Here is a 16,359-nt window from a genome sequence, read left to right as displayed (position 1 = left end):
CTAACTCTAGCTAAAAAATGTTTGCTTGAAGGACAAAATGACGTGCTGCTGAGACTCACATCATCAGAAAGAAACACACAGATCATACTGCATACTTATCACAAGGCATTAAAAAAAAATATCACATTGGATAATTCAGAGAGAGCAAAACTACTGAAGGAATGCAAGGTACTTAATATTTGTACTTCATAAACTTACTCATTTACAAATTTTCATTAAGACACATAAGATAAAGTGCTTCACAACAGTTTGCCTGGAATGAATGATAACATTTCATGTTTATTGAATTGATAGACAGATAATTACAAATATGGCTGTAATTTGTTAAGGGCTATTATTAACCTGGAACAGAGAGATTTATTTTTATTACCATCAAATTCTGCCTGAAAGGCAGTGAAGCTTCAAAAATCTCTTGCATGGAGTTTCACATCACAACAAATAAACCATGGTCTGACACTGAGTAAGTGTTCTCAAAACAGACAGAAAAGTAGCTATTATTAAGAGACTAGAAGGCCTATGGTGTTGACACTGGATGTGACTACATGACAAAACATTTGAGACTCACTAGGTATTCTCCTCAGATATTATAAATAAAGAGTTCTATCTGCCACTCTTAGAATCATATTTCTTACTTTATTTTTCTGCTTTTTACATTTGTCCTGCAGTGAAACAGCTAAAGAAAGCACAGTAGATTCTGTTCCATCCTAGTTCATTAACATAACTGTTTCTAAATTTCACTTAATTACTTCCAGGCAAGCTTGAATGACAAAGCAGTTCTGCAGATGCCACAGAATACAAATAGAAACTAACAGGGGGCACAATTGGAAAAGGCTAAATAATTGCCTTTTTTTTTTTCTACAGTGATTGTATACAAGAAAATCCCAAACTTTACTTTCAGAATCTCAGATAAATTCCAGTTCAAATAAATACTTCTTGCTGGTAAGATGAGACTTGTTTGATACTGAAATACGAGCACGTGAATAGGTACACTCCTTTTAAGCCACGTGTCATTGCAGCATCCCAACAAGCAAACAAAAGGAATGTCTCAAGGGAGCAACAGTGGCTCTATCTGCTTTCATAAACACTGGAAGCTATTAAGTTTATGGGGTTTTAATAAAATAATCTTTAAGCTTTAGCTGTTCTCCATGATTCTTGTTTTCTTCTAGACACATTTATTTTCAGAGTATTTTCAGTCTTTACACTGTCAAGAGAAAGATTTATGAAAATTTGAAGTGCTATATGCAAAACCAATTACATCAGATCTCACGTTCTACCACTGAATCACATCCACATTTCACAGCTAGAGAAGTTTTAAAAGTTGGTGATGGTAATTTGCTCAAGCGACACCAAATGAATCAGTGCCAAAGCCAGGGAGCTGAGGCCTCACCATCCCTGCATTCTGACTATATTACTACTTTTACAACAAACAATAAAAATTAAGAAATAAACCTACTGCTGAATTTCAACCCATAATAAAAGTAACAGGTAATAGAGCCTGAATGTGTGAGAAGGGAACATATTTTAACTGATTGATTTTAGTGTGAAAGGGTTTTTGTTTTCAAACATACTATTTCAGCACAGCTACAATAAACCTCAGGATAGCACTATTAAATACTTATATTTGTTTTAAATTTAATAATTCCAGAAAAACTAGCTTCAGAATCCTTACTATATCTTGTGTTTTAAAATTTAAGTAACAATAGTTTCTGCAGCTCTTTTCATAATTTGCTGTACATAGAGAAACTGATTTGCAGCTGAACAAATTCCTACAGTTAAAAAAAATGAGAGCAAACGGAAGAAAATATTCTGGGCTAAGAATTAATCTCAGTTTTTAAATAAATTCTATAGACTATAATGGAATACTTCCTTTCTGCAAACTAATTTAATGCCAGTCAGAACATGAAACTAGTTAATACTGGACTATAGTACAAATGCAGTGAATTTCCATCACAAACTCAGAAAATAGCATGATAACCTAGAAGACACTGAAAAAAGTTAGGGAAAACGCTAAGCAATTATACAGCTAACAATGTCTGGGATTCGATAGAGTTGTTGCCAAGAAATGCGTTTGAGCAAAACAACTTTATTAAAATGTAGTCCATCAAGTTTATTTCATCTACTGCTGTGTATGACCTGGTATAACTGACAACAATCAGCGTATTTTGAGATATATGAAGCTATAAATTGTTTAAATACTAAGAAACAATTTAAGTGTTGCACGGCTGAGAACTTTTTAATGCACAATCATAAGCACAAAGGTTGAGGTCTGCCTGCTACACAAATTAAGGGTTCTTTTTAATATTTGACGTGTTCAGTTCAGTAAAAGCTAAGTGCTCCCAGCTAAGTTTGCCACACAAACAAATGCCGTGTTTGTTATTGATTTAACTGGTATTTTTCATCCACAAATCAAAGCAGTTACCTCAAACATAGCTTATAAAACTCAAGCATGGGAGAATTTATGCATACATAGGTATGTATGCAAATACATATATATCACGCAAATAATATATAGGTACATGTGATTTCATATATAAAACCATCAACTTCAAAGTTGCAAGATCAAGAATTCAAAATATAGGTGAGGGCAGAATCAAAGTCTCCTTGTTGCTTTAAACTAGCCATGACTGTAAAAACAGTTTATTTTTAATAAGTAGAACTGCATTTCTTGTTCCTTCTTCCTTACTTCAACAAAACAAAAAGAAATAGCTACCCATTTAATCAGCACGACAAAGTCCTTTTTATCTGTAAGCTTTCTGTTGTATTGCACACTCTCCAAACACCATATATGTGCTTATTAAATTCCTAAAGAAATAGCAGTGATTGCTGTATTCAAGACCTTTATAAGTATGAATAAATCTTTTCAGCAACCTATGAACTGGAGAGATTTTAACAATTTCAAAACCCAGACTTCTTTAGCAAAAACAGTTGTCTCAGTATTTCTAACCAGAAACTCAAATCAAAACCACATAGCAGATAATATTGATTGAAAGAGGGTAAAAAAAATTTCCTTTTATTTTTCATTTTTAACAAGTGCTAGTTTTCAATGAAGTAATCCAGATGATGAAAATGTTTTCCACTCCTCAGATACACATAAACAAATTAAACAAGAACCTGAATGAACTTATCCTCAAGAAAAACAAGAGCTGATTCTCCTGCAAAGCCCGTACTTGAAATAGAATAACAGAATCTTACAACTTACAGCAACAGAGATGACCTAAAATTATGCTTTCCTTAATTGTATACATAAGTTTAAAATGCAAAATTTCAACCTTATTGAAATTAGAGGCTCTAAGGAGGAATTAATCAAATATTATTATGAAAGATTAAGTAAAATACCACCTCTAAAAGACAAATTTTGAGATGTTTTATATTAAAAGGTAAATAATTTAAAATATCACACAAATTTAATAATTTCATCCAACGTATATTAAGAAAAAATAGGAATAAAATTACATCCTACAGATGTGTTCTCCTTTAAATACTTTCCAGAAAATTTAATCTATTCTTCAGCAATTAGGTATTCAGTATTATCTGCCCTAGAAAATGCAACTTAAGCGTCTTAAGTAGTATTTAGTGAACAAGTGGAAATATCAGCAGAATCTGAGGAGAGGGTTTTATGTTTGGAGTTTGCTTGGTCTTTTTTTAACTGTTTGAGTACAACCCTTACTATTAACACAGCAATGAAAAAAGGGTGTGAAAAAGCAAGCAGTCAACCACACAAAAACTTACCAACATCCATAGCAGTTTCCATGAAGCTTTTCTGCCTTGATGCAAATTCAGCCAACAATTTCTGTTGCCTTTCTCTGGCCTTCTGTCGTCTGAGTGAAAGAAGAGATAAGACAAAAAAAGTAAATATAATGGAGGGGGAAAAATCGTTTGTCACTTTAACCAATATTGTTCAAAATTCAAGTTTTCAAAGGATTTTCAAGCCTAAAGAAGTAATCTTTTGCTTTAAAAGTAGAGGGTGTTTTTTTCGGAAACTTATTTTCTTTTGAAAATGAAAGGAAAAAAATACTGTCCCAAAAAACTCTTCAGATAACCAAATGATCCTTTAACAGTTTACAATGTGGCATCATAAGAAAAAGAACCTGAGATGTTATTCTCAAGAGTTAATTTTCTGTTACATAGGGAAGAACAGAGTGAAATGTCAACTGCTGTACAAACATAAGTACTCTTGTGAGCAACCAATGCTTAGGAAAATAAAAACAATAGTAGTAGTAGTAGTCTGTGTCACTCACTTTTGGTAACAAGCTTGATGCCAAGGCAAACTATTATGGCTACTATGATTTCCAACTAAGGCTCCTCTTACTGGTTCCTTCTTCCCTACCTCTACCTTAGATACTGGTCACCAACAGTTTGGACGTAAGATTGCTTCCAAACCGAAGGCTTTCATCTCCCTGGAGCCAAACTGACTTCACTAACTTTTTCCTCATTGTTTAACACAGCTCTGGATTTACAAATGGAAGACAGTAGAGACTCATTCTTGTCTATCCTTCTATTTATACTGTATTAGTGATCTGTACAAGGCTGTATGACCAGCTACTCTATAATGCCTATAATACATACTGCAGCAGGCAGAGGAATATTGATGGATGTAAAAATAAAATAGACATTTTCTTCTTCCTAAGATACCAAGAAAGGATCTTTACTTTGACAAGAGTCTACAAATAAAGGAAATGTGAGAATTTAAGTGGGAAAACTGAAACACACCACTGTTGCTCACCAGATGGCACCCACAAAGACCTGTGTGCCCCACAGATAAGGGCTTTACACAGCATCTCCCCAGTGCAGGCAGGGAAGCTCGATCAGAGCACAAACTCTGCATCAGCATTTACAGTGAATGTTTTCCCCACTCAGAGATGATTCAGATAACTAACAGTGGATTTAAAAACATCACTTGACATCTGATATGCTGATGGGTAGCTCTTTAGTCTCCAGCACTGTCTGATTATCACTGTCCTGGCACAGGAACAAGCATGCCCAGGCCCAAAACAGCTAATATAAGGTAACACGTTAGCCTGAGGTGGCCTGTTTATAAGTCAAAGCTTCTAACTTAAAAAACCCAAATATCACTACCCATTTGTCACATTTCACAGCTACCATTTCTGAAAATAACTGCTATTTACAACAATCCTACAATTATTTATTCTGAGATAAGACCAGGACATTCATTAAACCTGCTTTTATTTATTTCCCCCTGAGAATTTATCAATGTATGCTTTAACTAAAAGCAGAGTAACTGTAAATAGAAATCTTTAATAAGAAGACAAACTCTGATAGATTCAGCACAGCTCAGTAATTTTCCATGATGACCCATGGGAGTATGACACTGCAACTGAAAAAAAATACTGCAAGCAGCTCAAGCTCTCTTCTAGCTCTGCATTTTGGTTTCTATGGTGACAACCCAGTGCCTGAGTGATGCCAAGTTTGTCGGCATATATTGAGATAATCAAAAAGGGTGATCACTGAATACTCATGGTCTGCTTGTTCTTCACTAATACAAAACTGGACTTGGGGGAAAAAGAAAAACACTGCAGCCTGACAATAAACTTCATGTGTCCCAAATACCATTAGGGATTTGAGGAGAGGAAAAGAGTCACTCAGAACAACAAAGAACTGGAAACATTCATTTTTAAAATTATGCTAGCCCCAGAACCTAACTAAAATTTAAAAGTGCTTATGCTAGATCCTTGAAAATATCACATCCTTTATAAGGGAAAAGGAATGATCTTTTCTATATGAAAAGTTATTTAATTTATTGATGCCCATGCTTCTCCTGTACATAAATCTAGCACTACTGAGTAGCACCATCCCACAGATGTAGCTGTGTTCTATCTAAAGCAGCCATTCAGCCTTGCACTTACTGAAAGACAATTTTACATGCTAACCCTTCAATGTGTCACTCATTTACTAAATTATCACAACTGATGTTGAAAAATAAACCATTAACTGACCACTTTTAAGCAAAAATTAATCCTGCTTTGTGAAGTACGTAACTTATAAAAAAAATTAAATTTGTTTTTATTTATGTTTATTTTTTAAGTACAGTGCAGGTCTTAGACACAGAGAGAATTTAGTGAAAAATTTATTTTCAAACAAAGAGCCTGCATCCTGTCTTTACTTCAGTGAATGTGGTAAGTTCTCTGACCTGACCACCCTGTGCTCTAGACCTTCCAACTGTCCCCTCGTTTCAAATGACGTGTTTCAATCTTTTGCACTAACCAGTTACCCATCTCTTCCCACTGCCCCAGTCCAGCCAACTCATCATTCTGGCTGCCTCTACTACCTCCCCCAAATGCCAACTTCAGTCTTACTTGTGCCCTCCAGGTATTTGCACTCCTATTCCACATTCTCTTTTTCCTATTAGCTCTCAAGACCCCATTCACCCACACCGAGATTTTAACTAAAAATTGGTTCCTTCATTTGCTACTCTCCTCCAAGTATTTCTGTCCCAACAGCACAGTTCTTTCCAAGCACCCTTTTTTTGCCAGCTTGAGCCTTCCCACACCAACTATTCACTTGACCCGGCATGTTCCCTTTCCTCACTATTACACTGACCAGAAGGTTTCTCCTTCCAGTCCCAGTCTTCTAGTCTTTCTCCCACCAATCTTAGTTTTCACCTCTACTTCTCACTTCTCTTGTCAGACATCTTGCATGCAGGTTTTCAGGCCACATTATAAGAAAACTTGAATATGATTTTTTGAAAGTTAAAAAGTATAAATAATTAAAAACATAATTTTAAAATTGAATGTTTCAGACAAGAAAAAAAGGCAGCATTACCAACCCACATATAGTAAACAAAGAAGGAAAAGTAATCATGATGTGATGCGTGCATGTGAATGAACAGACAATAAAAAATTTCTACCTCATCCTAAAGTTGCAGAGTTAAGCATCAAAATTTAACACAATCTTAATTCTGAACCTTTGTATATATGAACAGCACACTTGGCAACATGAAGGGTGAGTTTGTGTATCACAATATGAAAGTTTCCTGATTTAAAGACCTAAATTAGTAAGGTGCAGCCTCTTCCTCAGCGCCCATGTAACTCACGTATATACAAGTGGATTAAGAACTATAAAACTAGACTTACTCTTTTAATAACTAATTAATGCAAAGACCTAGAGACAGACCTTTCTTCTTTATCCAAAGTTTTCTTCTCTGCAGAACTAATCTTTTTAGGTGGTACAGGAGGTGTCACCTTTCTGCAAATCTCTTCAATTATACGCTTATTCAATCTGCTCTGTACAGCAGCTTTCAATAAAATCCTTTCCACTGCCGTCATTCCATCACCGTGAGAGTATCTTGGAATTTCTGGGTGGATTAAAACATCCACATCATCCAACCAAGGAGGATAGTAAGAGTTTTGTTTTCCTGAGAGTTTGTGATGCAATTTAATCAGCAAGGACAGCATGCTTTCCTTCACTTCCAGAATGGCTGTGGTTAGCTGTGGAGTTGCACCAGGTGCTGACCATTTCATGGATGTTTTGGGCCGAACCACCTGATTTGCCTCACTGGTGTTGCGATTGATGATCTCTTGAAATTTCTTCCTACGTTCTGCGACCAAACTAAACACTTGAGCTGTCCCCGAGTTCTTGGGGAAAAAAAATTACAACAGTTACTTTTCAAAAAGACAAGTATAAACAACATACATTTATAAAACCATACAAAGTATTTAAAATCAGGAGTTTCCTCCAAGTTTCCTCTCTCCTTCCAAGATGTACTGAAACTTGGTACAGCAAAATACTAACCCTGCATGTCACATTTTTATACAAATCTGTTATATACAGCTGCATAAGAAGCCAAGTAGAAAATTAAAATATCATCCATACCAGAACAACTAACAACTGGCTTTGTTCTAGTTACACTTAGAATTCTGTTCTCCAAGTAATATTTCCTTGCTTTTTATGGAATATTCAAAATTTCTGTATCTTGATGTAATTTAATTATCTTTATAAAGTCTACTGAGCACTTCTGTACAGAGTAACTCATAATCCCACAGAGGGGAGATCACACATTCTCATTGGGTTGTCCATGTTATGTGGGTTTATTAGCCAAGATCACAAGCCACACACCTGTATTTGCAAGCAGAGCTTGCTATTCAGGGTACACAAACATGAGTGCAGTTACATTAATGACAGAGCCCATTCAAATGTTTCTGTCCCATGCTACCATTGCTTTCAGTCCTAAATTAAGGATACATGGAAGCAACTTGCATATACTGAATCCACAGCAGAAAAATGTTTCCTGAATATTTCGAACATGAAATTCAGAATGCTTCAATAAGGTACCCTCTCCTTCCTCAGAAAGCTGAGCAGTCAAGAGATACCAAATACTTCAGAAATCAAATATAAAAATGTTTCTGACAATCATCTCCTCTACCTTTTTATGTTTTAATCTATTTCACCTCACCCACCTTTTTTAAATTTAGATCTTTTTTTCTAACAATAAGTAAAAGAAATACCCATTTTATTTCACTTCATCCGGCGTACAATAATCTGAAGTGCTGTATACAAAAGATACAAAAGCAGTCCTGACCGAGATTATACTATCTACCAGCTAGAAATCCTTCAGGATCCTACCATTTACATATTAGTTTTGTTTTCAAAAAAAACCCCAAACAGAACCACCATTAATTATTTCAAATGCACTTTCAATATAAGGTTAAACTCACCTAGATTCAAGAAAGCAAATACTACTCTGCATTATTAAACGTTAGTAGTATCTTGGCAAGACAAACAGTCCTAAACACAAAGCTCAAGCAGTAAGCTATAATGACATTTTCTATTTGACAGAAAGTTTTTATTTCAAAATAGGTATTAAAAATGTAAGGGCATGTCTTTGCTTAAAGAGATCACAATTAAGAATATGGAAAAAGCATAAGTCCTTGCAACATGAATGAAAATGAAACTCAAGAAAATTAGAAGATTTCACTGAAAGTTAAGGTGAGCACAATTAAAGCCATGTTGCTAGTTAATTGCTTAGGAGAACAAACTGCACACAGATCTACCTCTCTCTGGAGGCTCTTCCGTCTTGAACTCTGGTAGATTGAGGACAAAAAAAGTCATTAAATACATAATTTGGAAGGAGATATCATTTGAAATAAATTCTATTTCTGTTACCAGCACACTTAGGAAAGATTACTGGATGAAAAAAATATCCTAAGAAATTATTAAAAAGAGTAAAAAAATCCTAACAAAAAGGCCAAGGCATGAAATAACTCAAATTAATCTAGGAAAATGACTATTATTTGTATATACTTACTTGTGATGAAGCTAAACCATCAGAACTTGTACTTGCAGGTGGTTCCTTCTTCACCTCTGGAGCAGTTTCTGGTACTCTTACTCGGACATAGTTAATGAAGTGACGCATGTTAGAAACCAAGTTACTACCTGGAAACCAACTATCATGGCAACGCTCTTGTCCACTTGCAGATTCCTACAATAATAATAAAAATTAGTGTACTTTCTCTTGCGTGTTACAAGAATTCACATTGCTGTTATAACTGTATTACAGAGAGCATCATCTCTCCATGAGACAGCAATATGTTGGACAGTTTGTAGTTCACTAAAGCTGATAGGTCTTAAAAATCATTATACAACTGATGTCCACAGTGAGAACTACAGGTCTGACAAATACATTTCATTTTAATATAATCAAGTGCATGTCATCAGTGATATCCAGCAGAAGAAACTAGTCAGAGTTGGCCAAAACTGTAGGGTCCAAGATTAATACAAAAAATCCAAACTATACAGAATACCTGAAAAAAAAAGTGGCAGATCCTTAGTCATATAAGCAGTGTAAAGAGCAGGAAAAATTATGAAAGTCATACAGGAAAGTCAAAAGGGAATCTGGAACCATAAAAATAATGGCTTTTTACAGTCAAATTATCATCAAAAGCACAGTTAAAATTTTGACTAATTCACATATTTTACAATATATAGAGCTTCAGTAATAAAATCCTCAGTTTCACTTGTAGAAATTTAAGCAAGTTGTAAATTCAATAATTTTGCAGTTGTTTGCACCAATTTCAAATACTAATTTACAAGTAGTAACAATCTAACCAGTCTGTGTTGTCAGATTATATAAACAGAAACTGTTGAAAAAACAACAATGTATTATACTCCTCTCCACAACAGTATGCCATTTTCTTATTTTTGTTTGCTTAGTTGATCACTCTAAATGAAGATGTTTTATTCTAATTCATATGGTTAAGTTGTAATTTCAATAAACAACTACTTTTTAAAGAATATTTGATCATTAGACAACACTTTTATATTTTAATTTAAAAAATGGTATTTATTCTTACCTCTTCATCTGACTCGTGTTCTGGAGAATTTTCCAACCCCAGCTCAATCAAATACAAAACCATGCAAAGTACATGTTCTGATAAATTCTGATGATCCATTAACATCTAGGCAGAAAAAACAGATGTTGACATCTTGGGCTTTTATCTTTTAAACATTCACAAACAAATAAACAACAACTGCCAAAAAGCAGGTGGACACCTCTAACAAACTGGAAGGTAAAGTAGAAAGTAGGCAGGAGTCTTTTATGAAGAAGCTCAAGATACTACCTACAAATGTAATCTCTGAGCATGACTTCCCAGGTTAGCCACACCAGGAAAGGTAAAAGGTCTTGAGCCACGTATGTGATTTTTGCCTATTAGTTGTGATTGGTTTCTTTCTTAATTAATCACTCTGCTTGCAGGCGCTGTATAATGTGATACAAGTACCAGTTGAAAAGACTAGGCAGACAGAACAGCTTAGCTACACTTGTTACCCTAGCATATTTTTGGTAGACACTGAGCACTGATTTTAGCATTTAAAATAGTTCTGTGCAACCAACAGAAAACTACTTTCAAAGTCCTATCATATGGATAAAAACATAGTTAAGAAAATATTACTTTTGAGAGCAGAGAACTGTCTATTCAAGTTCCTGAAATATCTACTCTGAAACATCAGCAAGGTATTTTAAACTTCACTCTTGTTATGACTAAACGCTCCAATTAAATACCTGATCAGTGATTATGCTGCAGGATTTTTAGAAAGTTCCAAGTAGGCAAAAAATAGTAAGAAAAGTAACATTAATGCAGCTCTCCAATAACAGTGATGGAACACTACTACAAAATCAGACAAGTCATTTTGAATGGGATGCATGAACAGATGTGTTGTACTCAAAAGACAGAAAATCATCATTCCACTCAGTCTATTAAGACTTCAATATATCTAAACATACAAAAAGTGTTTTCTAGATAATACACTTTGGACTCTTCAGTTAAATTATTTTTTTTTTTTAAGATTATGAAAAGTTATTTTGAGGTTTAGAAAAAACTAACTTCTGAGCCTCACCACAAAAGCAATTTTTAATGTTGCATCTCTTTCCAGTGAAACAAACTTGTACCTTGAAATTGTTATTAGTTCAAGTTGTGATTAATACCAAAGTGCCAGGCAAAGCTGCACATACACCACTACTGTCAGCTACAAGCAGAGAGCTGCACTTCGCCTTGCCTCCCTTTTTCCCATCACCAGTCACCATGAAGCCTCATGAGATCCTAGTCCTATAAATGATGCCTGGATAACTGGGAATGCCAGAAGGCTTAACATTAATTTGGTTCACAATCATCTTCACATAATCTTTTTTCATTACAAATAATAAATAATCTTATCTTTAAATGACTAAATGCCCATATCTTTCTTCTAACACAGCTTTCAATACATTGAGAGGAAGAACTTGTGCAGCTAAAATGAAAAACCAGGACAACCTTCCTCTTGGGAATATTCTGATTTAAAGGGATGGGAAAAAAAGTGGATGAAAAAAGATGTTTTAGATGTCCTTGCGGTCAGGCTACTGTAGAAATTAATATTTTTAAAGTGTAGCCTTGTACGGATAAACCCATTAGAAACACCAGACAGATAAAGTTCTTAAAACAAATATTGCTTTACAACAGCTTTTTGAAATCATTAATGAGCATGTGATTTAATCAAACCAAATCAAATCTGAGACTACAGGGATTATTTCATTTAAAAGAGCACTCAGTATTATGTTAACATGAAAACTATGTGCAGTTGTACCAACCAGAATCAAAAGTCATGTTGACTAACATTTCTGAAAGTCAAATCATCAAATGTAGTTTACTGTTCTCTCCTGTGGCCATTCTCAAAAGTCAAGAGATATAAAGGCTGTCACAAATTAGTGAAATTTCACAAAGATAAAACATTATTTAGGGCAATGAATGGAAACCATCACTGTGGCATTTCTACCACCCATAAATCACACAGAAATAACTTTGGCATTCCAGCTAAAAGAGCAACTCAGAAATTTTAAGATTTTCAAGATTTAAGTTCTTGAAGCTTAATGGAATAAGAGAAAAAATGGCCAAAAAAACCCAAGCAAGACAGTAAAAGATGCATTTCTTCCCTACATTCTCCATTTTTGTTCCATGTTAAAATATTATTGCATTTTCTACATAATCCCAAGATCTCCTTTTCTTCAGCAGTCATTCTTTAAGTCTCTGGTCTATCTAGGACTTTTCTACAGGTATGTTTCTTCCCTAGTCTCTGCTCCACACTACTCAGCTTCATTCCTCACCCTGCAGTAATTAGGCAGCCCAGCCACTGGAGAGAGGCAAAGCTAAGCAGGGTTAAACATATCACACACAGCAGCTTCTCTGTCCAAAATTATGGAAATCCCTGGGGAACAAGGTACTGCCATTCCAGGCAAAGTTCAAGTTAGCTCTGGTGTGGGGCATGCCCAGGGTGTGAAGCTGATTTTCTTGGGACTTCATCAGTTAACAGCCACTGAACATGCGCATAATGTAACTTTGCAATGCCTATGATTTGGCTAAATTCAGATGCAGAATCTTAATAAAAGAATGCTTAAAACTTAGGAAAGACAGATGTATTTTGTCCTGGCTTTTTTCTGGGAAACTCATGCCACAACTGGCATTCAGCATGAAAAATGTAAGTCATTGGTTAAACTTCAGCAAGAGGAGGAACTGCATGTCTGACAAGGGAAAACCTTAACCAACCATTAGATGTTTTACTACTGAGCTTCCAAAAGCTATAGTCATGAAATTCAGTCTTCACCATAACATTCTCATTCTATTAATGGTAAGGAAGAATTAACAGTAAAATAAATTTTTGTATTTCACACTTTTAAAGTAGATTTTTGGAATTGCACTAATTAAGTAGCAAAACCTGTAGTTTACTGCAGTCATTAATTTGTATGCAATATGAAGCTTTTGAAAAAGTCCTTGTCTTCCATAAAGGTGAAATCTATTGGATGAATTCAGGTAAAAAGTCTTCATTCATCTTAATTATGTACTGACAACTTACGTTGACACCTCATTAGAGAAAGAAATCAGCTGAAACAACTCTGTGGGAATAAGGGTGGCTCTTTGGGAATAACAGTTTTTGCTGTACTTAACAACAGATATTTGCTATTCAACAGAAGCTTAACAACAAAATAGAACAAGAGCTTTAGGGGAGCTGGGAGCACTTAAAAGCACAAAAGGAAAGTCTGTCCAGGAAAAACACTACTGTGCCTCAATTAAACCACTTTTTTTTATAGTCCCTCATCTGCCTGGGCAGTACCCTGCTTTGAAAGTAGTTTCCAAGTACTTCGATTCAAAGCCCCATTTTCTGATTAACAAGCGCTTCAAAAACGATACACTTTTCTTAAAGAGGGTAGACAACTATCAAAGACAAAACCAAACAGAATTTAAAGGCATCAATTAGTCCTGCAAAACAAGTGCTGTAATATCATCAAGAGCTAGAGTGTATCTGGGAAGTGATGTTAGAACCAACTGCAACTATGAGAGGTATTTGTCATTTAGGATCTAAAGCCATCAAGGTTACAGGTACTTGAAAAGTCTGCTGGTGCCTTAAAGCTCTACAGTGGGAGCTGAAGACACTCACACCACCATGCTCCCTGGAACCATCAAATGGTTTTCAAACAATTCACATGGCAATTTTGATGGTACAGATAGTGTTCCTTAGAATATGATGGCTCATTCATTTGGGTACCTGACTTAGTGTATGTATATATAAAATAATCTTCAATGAAATAACAAAAATGGTAGAAAAAAAAAATATACTAGACTTCTTAAAAAACAAAACATTTATGTAATGTGAAACTGACTACCATAAATAACCAATTTTAAAAATCATAATTCTAAGAACTCTTGTTTTGAAAAAGTGGAAGCAAAATACTGGACTTAATGAGAATTATGGCGGTACCTTGTAAAGAAGCGTGAACAGCACAATGTGCAGGGTTTTACAGTGTAAAAGCTTTATGAGACCTTTGTAGCTTGGATGTAGTGGTGTTCTTTTCTTGTAAGGTGGCCATGGGTTCCCAGGGAATTTACCACTTTGCTTTAAACTGTTGAAACAAATAAGACATTTGTTAAACACTGCAAAACACAAACAGATGCCACTATTACAAATAACTATCCTGCCTTCTTTTTTGTTTAGACTAACTTTAGAATTGATGAGCATTTCTAAGCCATTTATTTAAACAGCATTCAAAAAATTGCTATGTATACACAAACTGAATCTAGTCTTTTTTTTCTGTACATTACCACTGACTTAAACAACCGTAATTTTTTTTATATACATTAAATGAATTTTTAAGTACTGCTATGGGTTTAAGAATTCCACTTCCGTTCTAAGAGACACATGAAGAGATGAAAAATTTCTCACTTCACCAAAATCCACATGTTAATCAGATATTCAAAACAGAAATCTCACATCTGTAGAAGTGGATTTCAGACAACATCTGAACTGCACAGACATTTATGGAAGAGTAACAGACTAAGCTAACCAAAACCATGATATTGCCTGTAAATTTGTGAACTATTAACTCAAGAACAAATCTGGGGCCTGAAAACATCAATAACATGATTAGGACTATCAGGCAGTGAAAACAAGAAACATTTTGTGCAATGAGCATTCGAATGCCAACTTACAATGCTGTATATCTGTCCATCGCGGACTGCACATCTCTACGGTAAACCGTTCGAAGTATTACCATGACAGGGTCAAATTCCTTATCCCAAACTTCAGCTGTTGTTTAAAAGAAGTCATATATTAAAATTCTCTTCACAGACCTTAGAACTTATTCTAGATTCTATTCTTAATTAACTGTAATTATGTAATTTTCTATAATTTTTTTGCAGCAAAACACAGTAATTTTTACTAATTCTTACTATACTAAAAATTACTACTACTACCACTTATAAAGATATCAAAATATTTTTCTTGGTTCCAAAACATAAATTAACAATCCATTAAGGCAATAGATCTTATCTATTAAGAAGTTTTATTTTAGTGTCTTCTAGTTTTCTTTTCTGTTACATACTAATTTACAATGTGGGATAAAAGACAAAAAGAAAAACCACGTATTTCTGGTAAAATAAATGTTAAAACACATGCTGAGTAAAGTTGTTTTTTGTTTTTTTTTAATTCCAACTTAATGTCTGAGTAAATTTATTTATCCAATTATAAGTATGCAATGGCAACCACATACCTTTTCTACACTCATCTTGTTTTGCTCTTTTAAATTTCTGAGTACATATGAAAAAAAGGTTTCTTTTTTTTTTTTTTCACTTGGTACTTGTTAAGCACAATCCCTCTCAAAAACAAAAGTAGAGACTGCAGAGTAGTTAACAGATAGGTGACATTTAACTATTAAGTGCAGTGAGCCAGATGACTACCACACAATTTTTTGCCCAATCTGAAAAATGGCCAAGTTTCTTATGAAATAACATGTGATCAATTCTTTACAGATGTGTTTTTATTTTAGAACTGAAGTCTAGGCATTGCTTTGGCATTGGACCCTTCCTTATCTCTGTTTAATTTAGGAGCTCTAAAGTAACATCCAGAGGGGTTTTTAGAGCAATCACAAACAGAAAAATTCAGACTGTTGAATAAAGATATCCCATTTAACTGCTACCTTTTTTTTTTTCTATTTACAAGTTATTAAAAAAACAAAACTAAGTTTCTAACGTAAAGGCAAATGAAGCTGTTTATTTTATTAATTGTTTGGAAGTGTTTAGCTCCTGTAACACAGCAATATGAAGGGAAGAATCAATGATTCCACCCAAGGAAGAAGAAAACAGACACAGATTATTTTTCTTAGCTCCATCAGCAGGCCTAACACAACACAAGTGTTAACCACATTCTTTAAAGTTTTCACAGACAAAAGCAGGCAGCTTTATCACGCTTTTGAGATTAATTTCCCCCAGGTATGAGGACTACACTCCTATTAACCCCTGCTACTGTTAACAGTTCTACAGATACCTTTATACGCTGCTGAGAGAGAGAACTTAGCATACTTTCTACTATGTATGAAAGATTATA

At 34.6% G+C, this 16,359-nt stretch overlaps 1 protein-coding gene across 8 annotated transcripts in view; it reads right to left on the bottom strand.

The window, feature by feature from the left end:
* The window catches only part of UBR3 (ubiquitin protein ligase E3 component n-recognin 3), a 103,973-nt gene that overhangs the window by 41,433 nt on the left and 46,181 nt on the right, over window positions 1-16,359 (bottom strand). For 6 of the 8 annotated variants that reach the window (XR_007889949.1, XM_051624065.1, XM_051624066.1 and 3 more), the window contains 7 exons: window positions 14,967-15,063; window positions 14,239-14,380; window positions 10,308-10,412; window positions 9,263-9,436; window positions 9,009-9,038; window positions 7,132-7,592; window positions 3,730-3,818 (listed from right to left, as the gene is read on the bottom strand). Coding sequence is in view for 7 of the 8 variants with exons in the window: in XM_051624065.1 (XP_051480025.1) it covers window positions 3,730-3,818; window positions 7,132-7,592; window positions 9,009-9,038; window positions 9,263-9,436; window positions 10,308-10,412; window positions 14,239-14,380; window positions 14,967-15,063 (1,098 nt within the window). In the remaining variant the exon portion in view is untranslated. The remainder of the gene's footprint in view (window positions 1-3,729; window positions 3,819-7,131; window positions 7,593-9,008; window positions 9,039-9,262; window positions 9,437-10,307; window positions 10,413-14,238; window positions 14,381-14,966; window positions 15,064-16,359) is intronic. The other 2 variants (XM_051624067.1, XM_051624068.1) reach the window with 1 other exon arrangement.

Source organism: Apus apus, chromosome 6 (assembly GCF_020740795.1).
Source record: "Apus apus isolate bApuApu2 chromosome 6, bApuApu2.pri.cur, whole genome shotgun sequence".
Classification (NCBI taxonomy): domain Eukaryota; kingdom Metazoa; phylum Chordata; class Aves; order Apodiformes; family Apodidae; genus Apus; species Apus apus.
Note: the sequence above shows the minus strand (reverse complement) of the source record. Positions and strands in the feature narration are given on the sequence as shown.